This window comes from Saccopteryx bilineata, chromosome 4, assembly GCF_036850765.1.
Source record: "Saccopteryx bilineata isolate mSacBil1 chromosome 4, mSacBil1_pri_phased_curated, whole genome shotgun sequence".
Lineage (NCBI taxonomy): Eukaryota > Metazoa > Chordata > Mammalia > Chiroptera > Emballonuridae > Saccopteryx > Saccopteryx bilineata.
In genome coordinates, this window is record NC_089493.1 from 203,175,512 (window position 1) to 203,190,975 (window position 15,464).

At 40.7% G+C, this 15,464-nt stretch overlaps 1 protein-coding gene across 3 annotated transcripts in view; it reads right to left on the reverse strand.

Annotated features, from left to right (window-relative positions):
* The window catches only part of AP3B1 (adaptor related protein complex 3 subunit beta 1), a 318,239-nt gene extending 310,992 nt beyond the window's left edge, over positions 1–7,247 (reverse strand). For all 3 annotated transcript variants that reach the window (XM_066273625.1, XM_066273623.1, XM_066273626.1), the window contains exon 1: positions 6,974–7,247. In XM_066273625.1, coding sequence (XP_066129722.1) covers positions 6,974–7,101 — 128 coding nt within the window. In that variant the 5' untranslated portion in view covers positions 7,102–7,247. The remainder of the gene's footprint in view (positions 1–6,973) is intronic.
* Positions 7,248–15,464: the final 8,217 nt, after the last annotated feature.

A 15,464-nucleotide genomic window follows, 5' to 3' on the forward strand; every position in this document is an offset into this window, starting at 1 on the left:
AGATTTGAATGGAATCATAAAAGACCCCAAACAGGCCCTGGCTGTTGGCTCAGTGGTAGAGTGTCGGCCTGGCGTGAAGAAGTCCCGGGTTCGATTCCAGGCCAGGGCACACAGGAGAAGCGCCCATTTGCTTCTCCACCCCTCCCCCTCTCTTTCCTCTCTGTCTCTCTCTTCCCCTCCTGCAGCCAAGGCTCCATTGGAGCAAAGTTTGCCCGGGCGCTGAGGATGGCTCTGTGGCCTCTGCCTCAGGCGCTAGAGTGGCTCTGGTCGCAACAGAGCTACGCACTGGATGGGCAGAGCATCACCCCCTGGTGGGCATGCCAGGTGGATCCTGGTTAGGTGCATGCGGGAGTCTGTCTGACTGCCTCCCTGTTTCTGGCTTCAGAAAAATACAAAAAAAAAAAAAAAAAGACTCCAAACAGCCAAAGTAATCTTGAGAAAAAAGAATGAAGCCGGAGGTATCACCTTACCTGACTTCAAATTATATGATAGAGCCACGATAATCAAGAAAATATGGTATTGGCAGAAAACCAGACATACAGAGCACTAGGACAGAATGGAGAGTCCAGAAATAAAACCACATATACGTAGAAAAATAACCTTTGACAAAGAAGACAAAAACACACAATGGAGAAAAGAAATGGTGCTGGGGAAATTAGAATATCACATGCAAAAGAATGAAATTTGACTACAGTTTGCCCCCCTGCACAACAATGAATTCAAAACGGACCAAAGACCTAAATATAAGATCTGAAACAATAAATTACATAGAAAAAAACATAGGTCTAAACTCATGGACGTTGGCCATAGAGAACAATTTATGAATTTGACCCCAAAGGCAAAGGAAGTAAAGGCAAAAATAAATGAATGGAGTATATCAAACTAAAAAGCTTTTGTACAGTTAATGAAACCGACAACAAAACATAAAGACACCCAATCAGATTGGAGTTGATATTAAAAAACAGCAGCTCTGACAAGGGGTTAATATCCAAAATATATAAAGAACTCACAAAGATCAGCAACAAACAAGCAAGCAATCCAATTAAAAAATAGGGAGAGGAACTGAACAGACACTTCTCCCAAGAAAACATACAAATGGCCAACAGATATATGGAAAGGTGCTCATCTTCACAGCAATTCAAGAAATGCAAATCAAAACTACACCCGTTAGATTGGCTGTTATCAACAAGATAGGTAAATAACGAGTATTGGAGAGGCTGTGGAGAAAAAGGAGCCCTCATTCACTACTGCTGGAATATAAACTGGTACAACCATTATGGAAGACAGTAAAGTGGTACTTCAAAAAATTAAGAATAGATTACCATATGACCCAGCAATCTCTCTACTGGATATATATCCCCAAAACTCTAAAACATTGGTACACAATGACAGATGCACCCCCATGTTCATCTCAACATTATTTAAAGTGGCCAAGACTTGGAAACAACCAAAATGTCCCGTGACAGAGGATTCAATGAAGAAGAAGTGGTACATATCTACAGTGGAATACTACTCTCATAAGAAATGATGATATAGTGACATTTACAAAAACATGGATAGACCTTGAGAACATTATACTAAGTGAAACAAGTAAAATCAGAAAAAGCCTAAGAACTATATGATTCCAGATATAGGTGGGATATAGAACTGAGACTCATGGACATAGTAAAAGTGAAGTAGTTACCAGGGGGAGGCAGGTGGGAGAGAGGGGAGTAAGGAGGTACAAATATAAGGTGATGGAAAATGATTTGACTTTGGGTGATGGGCACACAATGCAATCAGCAATTCAAATACTGTGGAGATGTTTACCTGAATCCTATATACTCATTGATCATGTCACCCCCATTTAATTTCTAAATTTAAAAAATATATACTGCTCACAAAAGTTAGGGGCTATTTCAAAATGAATAGGAAGTAATAAAAGAAGCATTTGATTTTTTTTATTAAACAAGAACATCAGAAAAGCAAACAAGTCAAAGAAAGTTGTTCAATTATGCAAATGAGATGCAAAACCAACTTTTATTTTATTGGTGAAAATGTACTATACGAAAGGCTGAAAGTACTGGAGTATCTTCATGTTTGCTGAAAGGAGATTCATCAATGGCTGTTAAATTTAATGAGAAGCAAGATATCTGCATTGTCTCAAAGCATCCCTGTTAAACATTGGAAAAACAGGACTAATGGACAACTGGACAATTAGTATGAAGATAGGCATCCAACGCCTCCAGATGTAAGAGTCTGAGAAGGCCACATCACTATGGTGTTACTATGGCCAGGGACACATCAAGTAAATCTAAACAAGAGGAAATACTAATAAAACCAAATTGATTACAATGCTATAAAATAATTGGATTGCATTCTTCAAACACCAAGGTAGTAAAAACCAAAGGCTAAGGAACTAGACTAGATTACAGAAATTAAAGAGGTTAGACAACTACGTGTAATACATGATTCTGGATGGGATCCTGTACTAGAAGGGAAAAAATACTAAAATAAAAAATTATTTCTCGGAACAAGTGACAACACTGGGTTACAGACTGTAGACTGTACTGATGTTAAATTTCCTGACTATAACAGTACTGTGATTGTTTAAAAGAATACTTTCATTTTTTTAAAAATACACACTAAGGTATTGAGAGTTAAAGGACATGATATATATACAACCTAGTCTCCAATGGTTCAGAAAGTATAATGTGAATGTGTATATGTATCTGTGTATAGAGATAGAAATAAAGCAATGCATATTTTTTTAATTATTGAATCTGCACAGAAGGTGCATTGCAAGTATTAGAACACTTGCAACTTTTTTGTAAATATGAAGCCACTTCAGAGTAAATCATCAAAAATTAAAACAGAGGAAAAGAGTAAGCTTTTACATTTTTTACATGAATTTTTGTCATTTTTTTAAACCAAGTAATATCATCATTTTATAAATGAGAGAAATAGGCTCAAAAAAAGATCAAGTGACCACTTCCAGAACAGGGGTCTCCTTGTTTTTTGAACAACTCCATTATGTTGCAGTCCAATGGCCAAAATGCTTCTGATTCCTGGAAGCTAAAAGGTCTTACTTACAGTGTCTACAGCTACTACTCAAGTTTTAAACTTTTAATGTGATGAATACAGTCTCTAATATAAGCACCATAAATTTCATCAAGTAGAAAGTAGTATATCAAAGTGCTTAAATGAACTCTTAATAGTGTTTGGGTTCAAATTCAAACAGTGCAGTGCTCTAGCTTTTGCATGCGTTTGTGCATGCATGCATGTGTGCATTTTGTGTGTGTGAGAGAGGAGAGAGAGGGAAAGCGAGATCTTGGGCAAATTAATCACGTGTGCACCAATTTCCTCATAAGTAAAGTAGAATCAAAGAAGTACAGTATCTGGTAACAAGCAATAGGATGTTAAGGAGCACTATAAAGCCAATATCCAAGGCCACCATCACAGCCGCCTGGCCCATGCAGGTTCGCATTGGATTCAGACAGATGGTAAAGTAACAAGGGAGCCAAAAACTGAAGGGCCATCATCTTTAATCCTAGCTTGCACCCAGTGGGCAAGTAAAAACACACACTGGGCTCCAAAACTCACTCATTCAGTGCTCACAAAGCTACTGACTTATCCGAGTTTCCTAGAATTAAAGGTTTCTAGCTCATCAGACTTATTCACCTCTGTTCCCCATCTCCTTCCTTCTCCCTGCACAAACTCTGCATGAACTGGCTTCTCACTCAACACTCCGCCATCTTGGCTGCTTCTCCTCTCCTCCACGTGGCCTTTCTCTGCTCTGCTCATGCGTGCTCTCTCTCTCTCTCTCTCTCTAATGCTAATCTCAGGAACCCAGAGAGCAAGCTCCCTTTCTGCCCCCATTTTATAGTGTAGAAATTAAAACCTTTAACCCAATATACAAAATAGGGAAGTCTCTAATACAAAGTCACTTATCTGAGGCATGATGGGATTGTACCACCACACATCAAAAAGGGTGGGGCCTGACCAGGCGGTGGCGCAGTGGATAGAGCGTCAGACTGGGATGCGGAAGACCCAGGTTCGAGACCCTGAGGTTGCCAGTTTGAGCGTGGGCTCATCTGGCTTGAGCAAAAAGCTCGCCAGCTTGGACCCAAGGTCGCTGGCTCGAGCAAGGGGTTATTCGGTCTGCTGAAGGCCCACGGTCAAGGCACATATGAGAAAGCAATCAATGAACAACTAAGGTGTCACAATGCGCAACGAAAAACTAATGATTGATGCTTCTCATCTCTCCGTTCCTGTCTGTCTGTCCCTGTCTATCCCTCACTCTGACTCTCTCTCTGTTAAAAAAAAAAAAAAAAAAAAGGGGGGGTGGGAAAGGCTTAGTCCTAAAACCATGCCCCAGGCTACAAGGATTCTGCCAGCCCACAGCCCGCCCTCAACACACATTAATATCACCTGGGTGACAGGCCTCCCCGTGGGCAGCGCCATCTTTAACAAAGTGAGCATAATATATTTTATCTGCCCAACAAGCACTGAATGAGATAATAAAGTATTATACACAAATGTACAATACTGAATGTTAGCTATTTTTATTTTAAATCCAATCTGTTCAGTCACCTCAACAGCACTGATCGTCAAAGCCATACTTTGCTTTTTCCAAATCAGATCCAAATCTAATAAAAGTGGGAAATCAGAGCCTCTAAGAAAAAACATCTTAGATGTTCACAAACCATAAAAGTAATTAATTGTAAGCAAATGACATGCAAAAGAGACTGATGCAGACTTATGGGTCAATTCAGCAGCTGAAATATTTTGCTAATAAAACTGTGGAGTTGCAACTGTTTTAAGGTGCCAAAAAGCTGAAAATTGATATTGATATTCTGGGAGGAAAGGTCAGGCTTTCTGGCTGCAGGAACAATGGGTCATTCAGTTTTAAATCCAAAATAAAGGTTAACAGAGAAACTTCTTCTCTTTCAACAGGAGACAGGATTTATATACCACCTTGCACTGATTGTAGTTCCTCCCCCTTCCTGGAATCTTGAGAGTAAAGTATCTCTAGGTTAGTGAGGGAAGATGAACCCTGAAAGATCTGTAAACATCTTTGATTGTTACCTTGAAAGTCTTAATGTTTCTGTATATCCCCTAAACCAGGGGTCCCCAAACTACAGCCCTTATGCGGCCCCCTGAGGTCATTTATCCGCTGCACGCACCCCACCCCACCCCCACCCCCCGCACTTCTGGAAGGGGCACCTCTTTCATTAGTGGTCAGTGAGAGGAATACTGTATGTGGCCGTGCCAAAAAGCGCATCACCGCTCACGTACAGTACTACTGCCAGTGACACGGGACGCACGTATCACAGCTAGCAGTGACAAATATGGAACCGGACATTAACCATCTCATTAGCCAAAAGCAGGCCCATAGTTCCCATTGAAATACTAGTCAATTTGTTGATTTAAATTTACTTGTTCTTTATTTTAAATATTGTATTTGTTCCCGTTTTGTTTTTTTACTTTAAAATAAGATATGTGAAGTGTGCATAGGGATTTGTTCATAGTTTTTCTTATAGTCCAGCCCTCCAGCGGTCTGAGGGACAGTGAACTGGCCCCCAGTGTAAAAAGTTTGGGGACCCCTGCCCTAAACAAATGTTGTCAGCCTGTGCCATGATGTCATGCTCTGCCCCGCCCGTGTGTGATCAAGGGTATATAAACAGCCTCTGAACTACTTTGGGGGCTGGCACACAATTTGGGTCTGTTGCCCTGTGTCAGCCATATGTGACCGGCATATTTAGTAAATCTCCTTTAATAAAACTTTTCAAAAACTTATTTGGACTACATGCCTCTATGAAAACCCGCAGAATTGTGAATTGGGTACTTTATAACACAACAAGCTCCTTGTTAGAAAAATCCATCATTTAAGTGTACAGAATGAAAAATGAAAAGAAATTAGTTATCTTACCTGAGAACTAGGAGAAAAAACTGTATTCCACATGCTGTATTATAAGATTTCAGTCAATTTAATACAGTCAAAATTTAACCCCAATTTCAAATACTAGCACTTTCCAGACTGCCCTATCTTCTTAGTAAAATTTAACTTAAAATTTAATTACACCCTTCTGACATCTCCAAAGTCATGAGCAAAGGTACTTTACCTTAATTTAGCATGAATTTAGTGGCAGCCTGTTTTGTGACAATAGTGATTAGTACTGAGAGATTTAAAATTTTTTAAAAGTAAAAATGATTACAATAAAATATAAAGTTACTATGATCTGTAAGTTTGAAACCCTCTCCCTAACAATTTAGAAATCATTTTTCTGTGGTACTTAAAATATTCTTACTTTTTTAAAACAAAGTGCACATTGTTTAGTGTCCGATTTTAAAACTCATATTAATTTATAAAATTACAGTTTTGTTCATAATAACACTAACTACTCTCTACTCATAAGATTATTACTGTTTGAGACTGGGGGAAGGCTGTCTTAGTGCAAAGGGGCAAAGGGCATCGTCCAAGAACATTGTAGAAATCGGTTCGTCCATTCAAAAAGCGCTTAACGGCTCCTTGCTCCTATACTCCAATAGTTTCCCATAAGCAACACTCCCTCCAACACTTCCTCTCAACTCCCGAAACACTCTTTCGCCCTAATATGAGAATTTCTCCAAGTCTGATCCAACAAATGTTAAATTAGCTAGAAGTATTTGCTCAAATTTCAGATCCCTGCGTCCCAGACCAACTCAATCACTCTTTGGGGATAAAACTTAAGGTCTGCAAACGGTGCTTGTTTCACTGAAGTTTGAAAACTACTCCAGATCCTCCACACCCGCCCCTGCCCGCCGACCCAGCCCCAGCCCCGCCGACCCAGCCCCAGCGCGGCGGGACACGTTACCGCCCGGCCCTGTGCAGTCTCAGGACGACCCGTCTCCAGGGAGCCCGGGCCCGGTGACCGCTCCGCCGGGGTCTCCCGCCCCTCCGGGGTCCCCCACTCCTCAGCCCCGTCCCTGCACCCCAAACCTTTCTCCTCACTTCTTTAAATCGCTGCTGAAGAGCCCGAAAGCGCCAGAGGGGGAGATGGTTGCGGTCGCCTCCTGCCCCAGCTCCATCGCCTCCCCTCCCCCAGGCTGCTCATTGTAAGCGAAGCTGTTGCCAGACATGCTGCGGGGCTAGTCGTGCTTGCGGGTCCCGTCCGGGGTTCTCTCGGAGCCGCTCGGAGCCAAAGAACACGGAACAAAACTAGTTCTCGCGCGGAGGAGCACGCGCTGGCGCTTCCGGACTCGTCACGGATTCCTAAACCGACCCGGTGGCCCACCCCCTGCGCATGCGCATTGTGCAGGACGGCCGGAGGCCACCGCGGGACGCTACGGGTCCGGTCCGGAATCCGCGCCGCCGGGTCTTTGCGGTGGCTGATCAGCTCGGACCCTGGCCGTGTCTGACGGCGGCCCCGAGTGTGCACCAGATGAGTCCAGGGCTTCAAAGTTTCCTAGAAGGAAGGCACTTATTGTACCCATTCTGATCCCTTAAAGGAGGCTCCCGACCCAGACCAGCAGAAGCCTTCAGATTTCTCCTGAAACGCCAGGGAACACACCAGATCCATTCACCGTACACAGGACGATTCCCCTTCCTTCTTAGACTGGTTTCTGCTCCCTCCCTCCAGCCAGCCTCACCTTGCCTTCGCAAGCAACTTTCATCCAGTAGCTCTCCACTTTAATGAAACTTCTTTCCGCTGTATTTTGTAAGACAAGCATTACTAATATCAAAGCCTGAGTTTTTTTAACACAAAATAAAGAAGTAATAATTTCTAAAAAAAATACTAAACAAATATTAAATGCAAACATTAAAATGACCCAGTAGGGCCCTGGCCAGTTGGCTCAGCGGTAGAGCGTCGGCCTGGCGTGCGGGGTACCAGAGTTCGATTCCCGGCCAGGGCACACAGGAGAGGCACCCATTTGCTTCTCCACCCCCCACCCCCTCCTTCCTCTCTGTCTCTCTCTTCCCCTCCCGCAGCCAAGGCTCCATTGGAGCAAAGATGGCCTGGGCGCTGGGGATGGCTCCTTGGCCTCTGCCCCAGGCACTAGAGTGGCTCTGGTCTCCGCAGAGCGACTCCCCGGAGGAGGGGCAGAGCGTCGCCCCCTGGTGGGCGTGCCGGGTGGATCCCGGTCGGGCGCATGCGGGAGTCTGTCTGTCTGTGTGTCTCTCCCCGTTTCTAGCTTCAGAAAAATACAAAAAAAAAAAAGTTAATTTATGCAGGTATTTGAGGTACATATAGACATCATAGTAATGAAAGAATCAGAGGCACTTTCACAGACATTAGAATAATAGAGAAATTTTATATCTAAAGTGAATATAAAAGTCTTAAAGGCTTAAAATTGAGCAATGTACCGTATCTCCCCATGTATAAGACGCCCGCATGTATAAGACGCACCTTAATTTAGGGACCTGAAATTTGAAAAAAAAATGTATTACATAAAGCTATTGAATCAAGTTTTTTTTTTAATGTTTTTTTATTTATTCACTTTTAGAGAGGAGAGAGAGAGAAAGAGAGAGGGGGGTGAGGAGCAGGAAGCATCAACTCCCATATGTGCCCTGACCTGGCAAGCCCAGGGTTTCGAACTGGCAACCTCAGTATTCAAGGTTGACACTTTATCCACTGCGCCACAACAGGCCAAGCGAACTCAACTCCCATCCATTAGCTTGTTCTCCTCTGTGTCTGATGACAACTCACTATCTTCATATATTGCCTCGTCCTCAGTTCCACTTATGGCATCTGAAATGCCACAACCACTGTGTAAGATGCACCCAGTTTTTAGACCCCAAATTTTTCGAAAAAGGGTGCGTTCTATTCATGGGGAAATATGGTAGTTTTTGATGTTAACAGTTAAAGGAAATAAAAAAGGAGGCCCTACAATGGTCAGAAATAAATCTTCGTGATACCATAAAAAATTTCCTAAACCATTGATGTAGAGTATATAATGCATGCAAATGTGCCAGTGCAGCTGGAGCAAATAGTGTGACAGCAGTTGGTATAATAGCAGATGGAGTGATTATAATAGAAGTAAAAAAGCAAAAGGGGATAAAGCAAAACTCCAAGATTTAAAATTGAGTGATTTACCTTAAATTAGGTGGTAAATCACTCAATTTTAAATCTTGGAGTTCAGAATTCAATCCAAGGGCCTATGTTTGAGGAAACTAATAAAAATTTTGCTAGAAGTCATTCAGAAGGCACTGAAAAAGAACACAGCATTTATAATGGAAAAATATTTCAAACCACTTAAAAATTCAATGTTAGCAGAATAGTTAAGGAAATCATGGCACTACAACTCAAGAAAATATGTTACTGTATGTATATTATTAACATGAATACTATTTTCTTAATTGGGACTTCTTTTGTTACAAATGAAAGAATACCTGTTAAAGCAACTTAGCAAAAAATAAATGGGAGAAAAAGATGTGGGGTAAGAGACCTATTGACAAGGGTTGCACTGCTCTCAGAGATGAGTGGCTCTAGGGGCTCAAATACCTCCCACCCCCCAATTTTCTCTCCTATCTCTCAGCTCTGCTTTCTCTCTGTGTTGTCTTCATTCTCTTGACTTGCAGACAGCTGAGGGCATAGCTGCAGGGAGCTTCAACTTTACAAAATCACAGTTTAGCAACCCCCAGGAAGTAGTCTTTTTTCAAGAAAATTCCCAGGATAGGGCTCTGATTGGCCCCACTTGGGTCATATGCTTATCACTGAGCCTAATCGTGGTGGCTGTGGAGATGCATTATTATGACTGGTCAGGGCTGGGTCATTTGTCCACACCTTTGACTGAGGAAAATACCCTAGGATCAAATGATTGAAGTGAAGAAGGCACAGTTCCACAATGGACAAAGGGGTGTTTGTTGTTATTGGATAGGGGCATAATGGTGCTAAGACAGAAACAACAAATTTCTGTGTCATATAGCCACAGTGAAAGTACCTGTTACAAGGTTACAAAGTGCCAAAAGCCTGGGGAAAGTGGTCCCACAGAGTGCTGAGGCATTCTGGACACGCCTAGAGGCATATAGAAAGGCACTTTGAAAACAATTGGCTCCCAGCCCCACCTGATTATGCTAGTGGCTCTAACTGATAGAGCCTTACCAGAGCCCTGCGCTGAGAGGGAATAGAATGGGGATTTGCCAGCTCTTTGAGCCTCTTACTCTCCAGGCAGAGCAGCAGCAACCCCATAGCTGGATCATCAGGCTGCTAATTCAGGAAGGAAAGACTAGGAGAGAAGCTCTGGGAAAACGGACTCTCTCATTGTCGGAGCATGCAAATGCTAATGAGCCTCAACTGCCAATGAGACTGAAGCCTAATATATGACATCGCCATAGAGATTTATCAATTGCAAACCTCTACCTAAGCCTGCCACAGGGGCAGAACTCGGGGTACAGAGTCACCGACCAGGAAGAGGGAGAGGAAAGAAAAGGCAAGAAGATAACCTCTCAAAATCAAGAATAATCCACAGGCTTTATAACCTTTTCCATTTTATTTTATTTCTTTGTTTGTTCCTTTCATCTTCTTGTCTTGATTACTTTCTTCTTCTTCTTCTTCCACTTTGGTCGTTTTATTCTCTGCCAGTCTTACTCTTTCCTCTTCTTGAACTACACTACCCATAAGTGTTACATTTCCCATTTTCTTTCTTTTCTTCTTTCTTTCACTCTATGAGAGTTGCACGCCAAAACCCTTAACTCTCTCTCTTTTTGTTCTTTTTTCTTTTTTCTTCTTTTTGTTTTGTCCTCTCTTTTTTTCTCCCTCTATATTAATTTCTTCTTTTCTCCTTTACTTTTCCTCTCATTCAATCCTCAATCACAAACAAATTATTTTATTTGGGACTCAAATTTTTCTTTGTGACGCTTTGGGTGTTTTTTACTTAGCTTTTTTAACTCATTAGCGTGCTCACAACCCTGGCTCTCCATTTTATCTAGTTTTTGCTCCACTAAATACAATAGTAATTTTTAAATTTTTTCCCATTTTTCCTGTTTCCCTCTTATCCCTCTCATTATATCTCTTAGTCAACTATCACTTAAAAGCAAATCATTTTATTCTTGACACAATTTTTTTCCTTTTTTGCATTTTGTGGGTCCATACCCCCCTTTTTTGCTCCTTTATCACTTCTCCCAACCTCAGGCCCTCTGTTATAGGTAATTTTTGTTCTACCTATAATGTGTTTAGAACAATATAATTCACAGATCATCACAATTTTTTCTCAAGGAGGGGAGAGGAGAGGAGAGGGAAAAAAGGGAAATAATAATTTCTTTTTTACTTTTTATTCTTTATTTTTTTAATATATTTTTTTAATTTTTTAATTTATTAATTTTAGAGAAGAGAGAGAGAGAGAGAGAGAAGTGGGGAGGAGCAGGAAGCATCAACTCCCATATGTGCCTTGACCAGGCAGGCCCAGGGTTTTTAACCGGTAACCTCAGCATTCCAGGTTGACGCTTTATCCACTGCACCACCACAGGTCAGGCCTCATTCTTTATTAATTCTCATTAGTACTATCAATAAAACCACCCTCAGATGCCATTAAGGAAAAGGAAATCAAATATCATGGATACAAAAGACAAAGAGATAGCACTGATAGATGAGGAAAAATCAATGGAGAAAAAATTTAATATATTGGAAATCTTGGAGCTAAATGACAGAGTATTTAAATTAGAAATCCTAAAAATACTCACAGAGATATACAAGAAAACACAGAAAGGTAATTTAGGGAGCTCAGAAAACAACTCAACGAACACAAAGACTATATTACCAAGGAAATTGAAACTATAAAAACAAATCAAACAGAGATGAAAAACTCAATTCACGAACTGAAAAACAAAGTAACAAGCTTAGCTAATAGAACAGGCCAGATAGAAGGTAGGATTAGTGAAATAGAAGACAAGAAACTTGAGGTACAAAAGAGAAAAGAAGAAAGAGACACAAAAATTAAAAAAAAAAAAATGAGAAAGCCCTACAGGAATTGTCTGACTCCATCAAAAAGACTAACATAAGAATAATAGGTAGGTCCTGGCTGGTTGGCACAGTGGTAGAGTGTCAGCCTGGTGTGCAGGAGTCCTGGGTTCAATTCTCGGCCAGGACACACAGGAGAAGTGCCCATCTGCTTCTCCACCCCTCCCCTTCTCCTTCTTCTCTGTCTCTCTCTTCCCCTCCTGCAGCGGAGGCTCCATTGGAGCAAAGTTGGCCCTGGTGCTGAGGATGGCTCCATGGCCTCTGCCTCAGGTGCTAGAATGGCCCTGGTTGCAACAGAGCAATGGCCCAGATGGACAGAGCATCGCCTCCGGTGGGCATGCCCGGTGGACCTTGGTCGGGCGCATGTGGGAGTCTGTCTGACTGCCTCCTTGTTTCCAACTTCAGAAAAATACAAAGAAATAAAAAGAATTATAGGTATATCAGAGGGAGAAGAGAAAGAAAATGGAATGGAGAACATATTCAAACAAATAATAGAAGAGAACTTCCTAAGCCTGTGGAAAGAATTAAAGCTTCAAATTCAAGAAGCAAACAAAACACCAAGTTTTCTTAACCCCAACAAACTTACTCCAAGGCACATCATAATGAAATTGGCACAAACCAATGACAAAGAAAAAATTCTCAAGGCAGCCAGGGAAAAGAAGAATACAACATATAAAGGAAGGCCTATTAGATTATCATCGGATTTCTCAACAGAAACTCTACAAGCTAGAAGAGAGTGGACCCCAATATTTAAAGTCCTGAAAGAGAGGAACTTTCAGACAAGAATACTATACTCATCAAAGCTATCCTTCAAATATAAAGGAGAAATAAAAACATTCACAGATACAGAAAAGATGAGAGAATTTATCATTAGAAAACCCCCACTCCAGGAATTACTAAAGGGGGTTTTCCAACCAGATACAAAGAACAAAACAAAACAAAACCACAAGTAAAAGCTCCACCAAGAACACAATAAAACCAAATTTAAACTGTGACAACAAAAACAAAAAAAAGGGGAGAGGACGGAGATTAACAGTAGCAAAGGATGATGGAGTGCATAAGTACTCACAAGATAGTGTACTACAATGAACAGAGTAAGAACCCTTTTCATTACTTAATGGTAACCACCCTTGAAAAAACCACCACAGAAGCACATGACTTAAAAAAAATAGCAACAGAGGAAAGAAGTACGGAATACAACCAAACAAAAACAAAAGATAGCCTGACCAGGTGATGGCGCAGTGGATAGAGCATCGGACTGGGATGCGGAAGGACCCAGGTTCGAGACCCCGAGGTCGCCAGCTTGAGCGCGGGCTCATCTGGCTTGAGCGAAAAGCTCACCAGCTTGGACCCAAGGTTGCTGGCTCCAGCAAGGGGTTACTCGGTCTGCTGAAGGCCCGCGGTCAAGGCACATATGAGAAAGCAATCAATGAACAACTAAGAAGTCGCAATGCGCAATGAAAAACTAATGATTGATGCTTCTCATCTCTCTCCGTTCCTGTCTGTCTGTCCCTGTCTATCTCTGCCTCTGTAAAAAAATAAAATAAAATAAAATAAAAAAATAAAAATGACTAAAACTGACAAAAGAAGAAATAAAAATTAAAAAAAAAAACAAAAGATAGAAAAACAAAAGAGAAGAATCAAACAAGATACAAAACTAACAAAAAGGAATTTATAAAATGGCAATAGGGAACCCACAAGTGTCAATAATTACTCTAAATGTAAATGGATTAAACTCACCAATAAAAAGACACAGAGTAGCAGAATGGATTAAAAAAGAAAATCCAACTGTATGCTGCCTATAAGAAACACATCTAAGCAACAAAGGATAAAAACAAATTCAAAGTAAAAGGCTGGAAAACAATACTCCAAGCAAATAACATCCAAAAAAAAGCAGGTGTAGCAATACTTATATATAATAATGCTGATTACAGGACAGCAAAAGTACTCAGAGACAAAAATGGTCATTTCATAATGATTAAGGGGACACTGAATCAAGAAGACATAACAATCCTTAATATATATGCACCAAACCAAGTAGCACCAAAATATATAAGATAACTACTTATTGACCTTAAAACAAAAACTGACAAAAATACAATCATACTTGGAGACCTCAATACACTGCTGATGACTCTAGATCAGTCATGCAAACAGAGAATCAATAAAGATATACTGGCCTTAAACAAAACACTAGAGCACCTGGATATGATAGACATCTACAGGACATTTCATCCCAAACTGACAGAATATACATTTTTCTCCAGTGTACATAGATCATTCTCAGGAATTGATCATATGTTGGGCCACAAAAATAACATCAGCAAATTCAGAAAAATCGAAATTGTACTAAGCATATTTTCTGATCATAAAGCCTTGAAACTAAAATTTAACTGCAAAAAAAGAGGGAAAAAAACCCACAAAAATGTGGAAACTAAACAACATACTTTTAAAAAATGAATAGGTCAAAGAAGAAATAATAAGCACAGAGATCAAAAGATATATACAGACAAATGAAAATGACAATATGACATATCAGAATCTATGGGATGCAGCAAAAGCAGTGATAAGAGGGAAGTTCATATCACTTCAGGCCTATATGAACAAACAAGAGAGAGCCCAAGTGAACCACTTAACTTCACACCTTAAGGAACTAAAAAAAGAAGAACAAAGACAACCCAAAACCAGCAGAAGAAAAGAAATAATAAAAATCAGACCAGGGCTTGACCAGGTGGTGGCGCAGTGGATAGAGCATCAGACTGGGATGCGGAAGGACCCAGGTTCGGGACCCCGAGGTTGCCAGCTTGAGCGCGGGCTCATCTGGCTTGAGCAAAGAGCTCACCAGCTTAGACTCAAGGTCCCTGGCTCCAAAAGGGGGTTACTCGGTCTGCTGAAGGCCCGCGGTCAAGGTACAGGTGAGAAAGCAATCAATGAACAACTAAGAAGTTGCAACGCGCAACGAGAAACTGATAATTGATGCTTCTCATTTCTCTCCATTCCTGTCTGTCTGTCCCTGTCTATCTCTGCCTCTGTAAAAAAAAAAAAAAAAAAAAAAAAAAAAAAAAAAAAAAAAAAAAAAAAAAAAAAAAAAAAAAATCAGACCAGGAATAAATGAAATAGAGAACAGAAAAACTATAGAAAAAACTAATAGAACAAGGAGCTGGTTCTTTGAAAAGATCAACAAAATTGACAAACCCTTGGCAAGACTCACCAAGGAAAAAGAGAAAGAACTCATATAAACAAAATCCAAAATGAAAGAGGAGAAATCACCACGGATATGATAGATATACAAAGAATTATTGTAGAATTCTATGAAAACCTATATGCCACTAAATTCAACAATCTAGAAGAAATGGATAAATTCCTAGAATAATACAACCTTCCTAGACTGAGTCAAGAAGAAGCAAAAAGCCTAAACAGACCAATTAGCAGGGAAGAAATAGAAAAAACTATTAAAAACCTCCTCAAAAATAAAAGTCCAGGTCCAGTCGGTTATACTAGTGAATTCTAGCAAACATTCAAAGAAGACTTGGCTCTTATTTTACT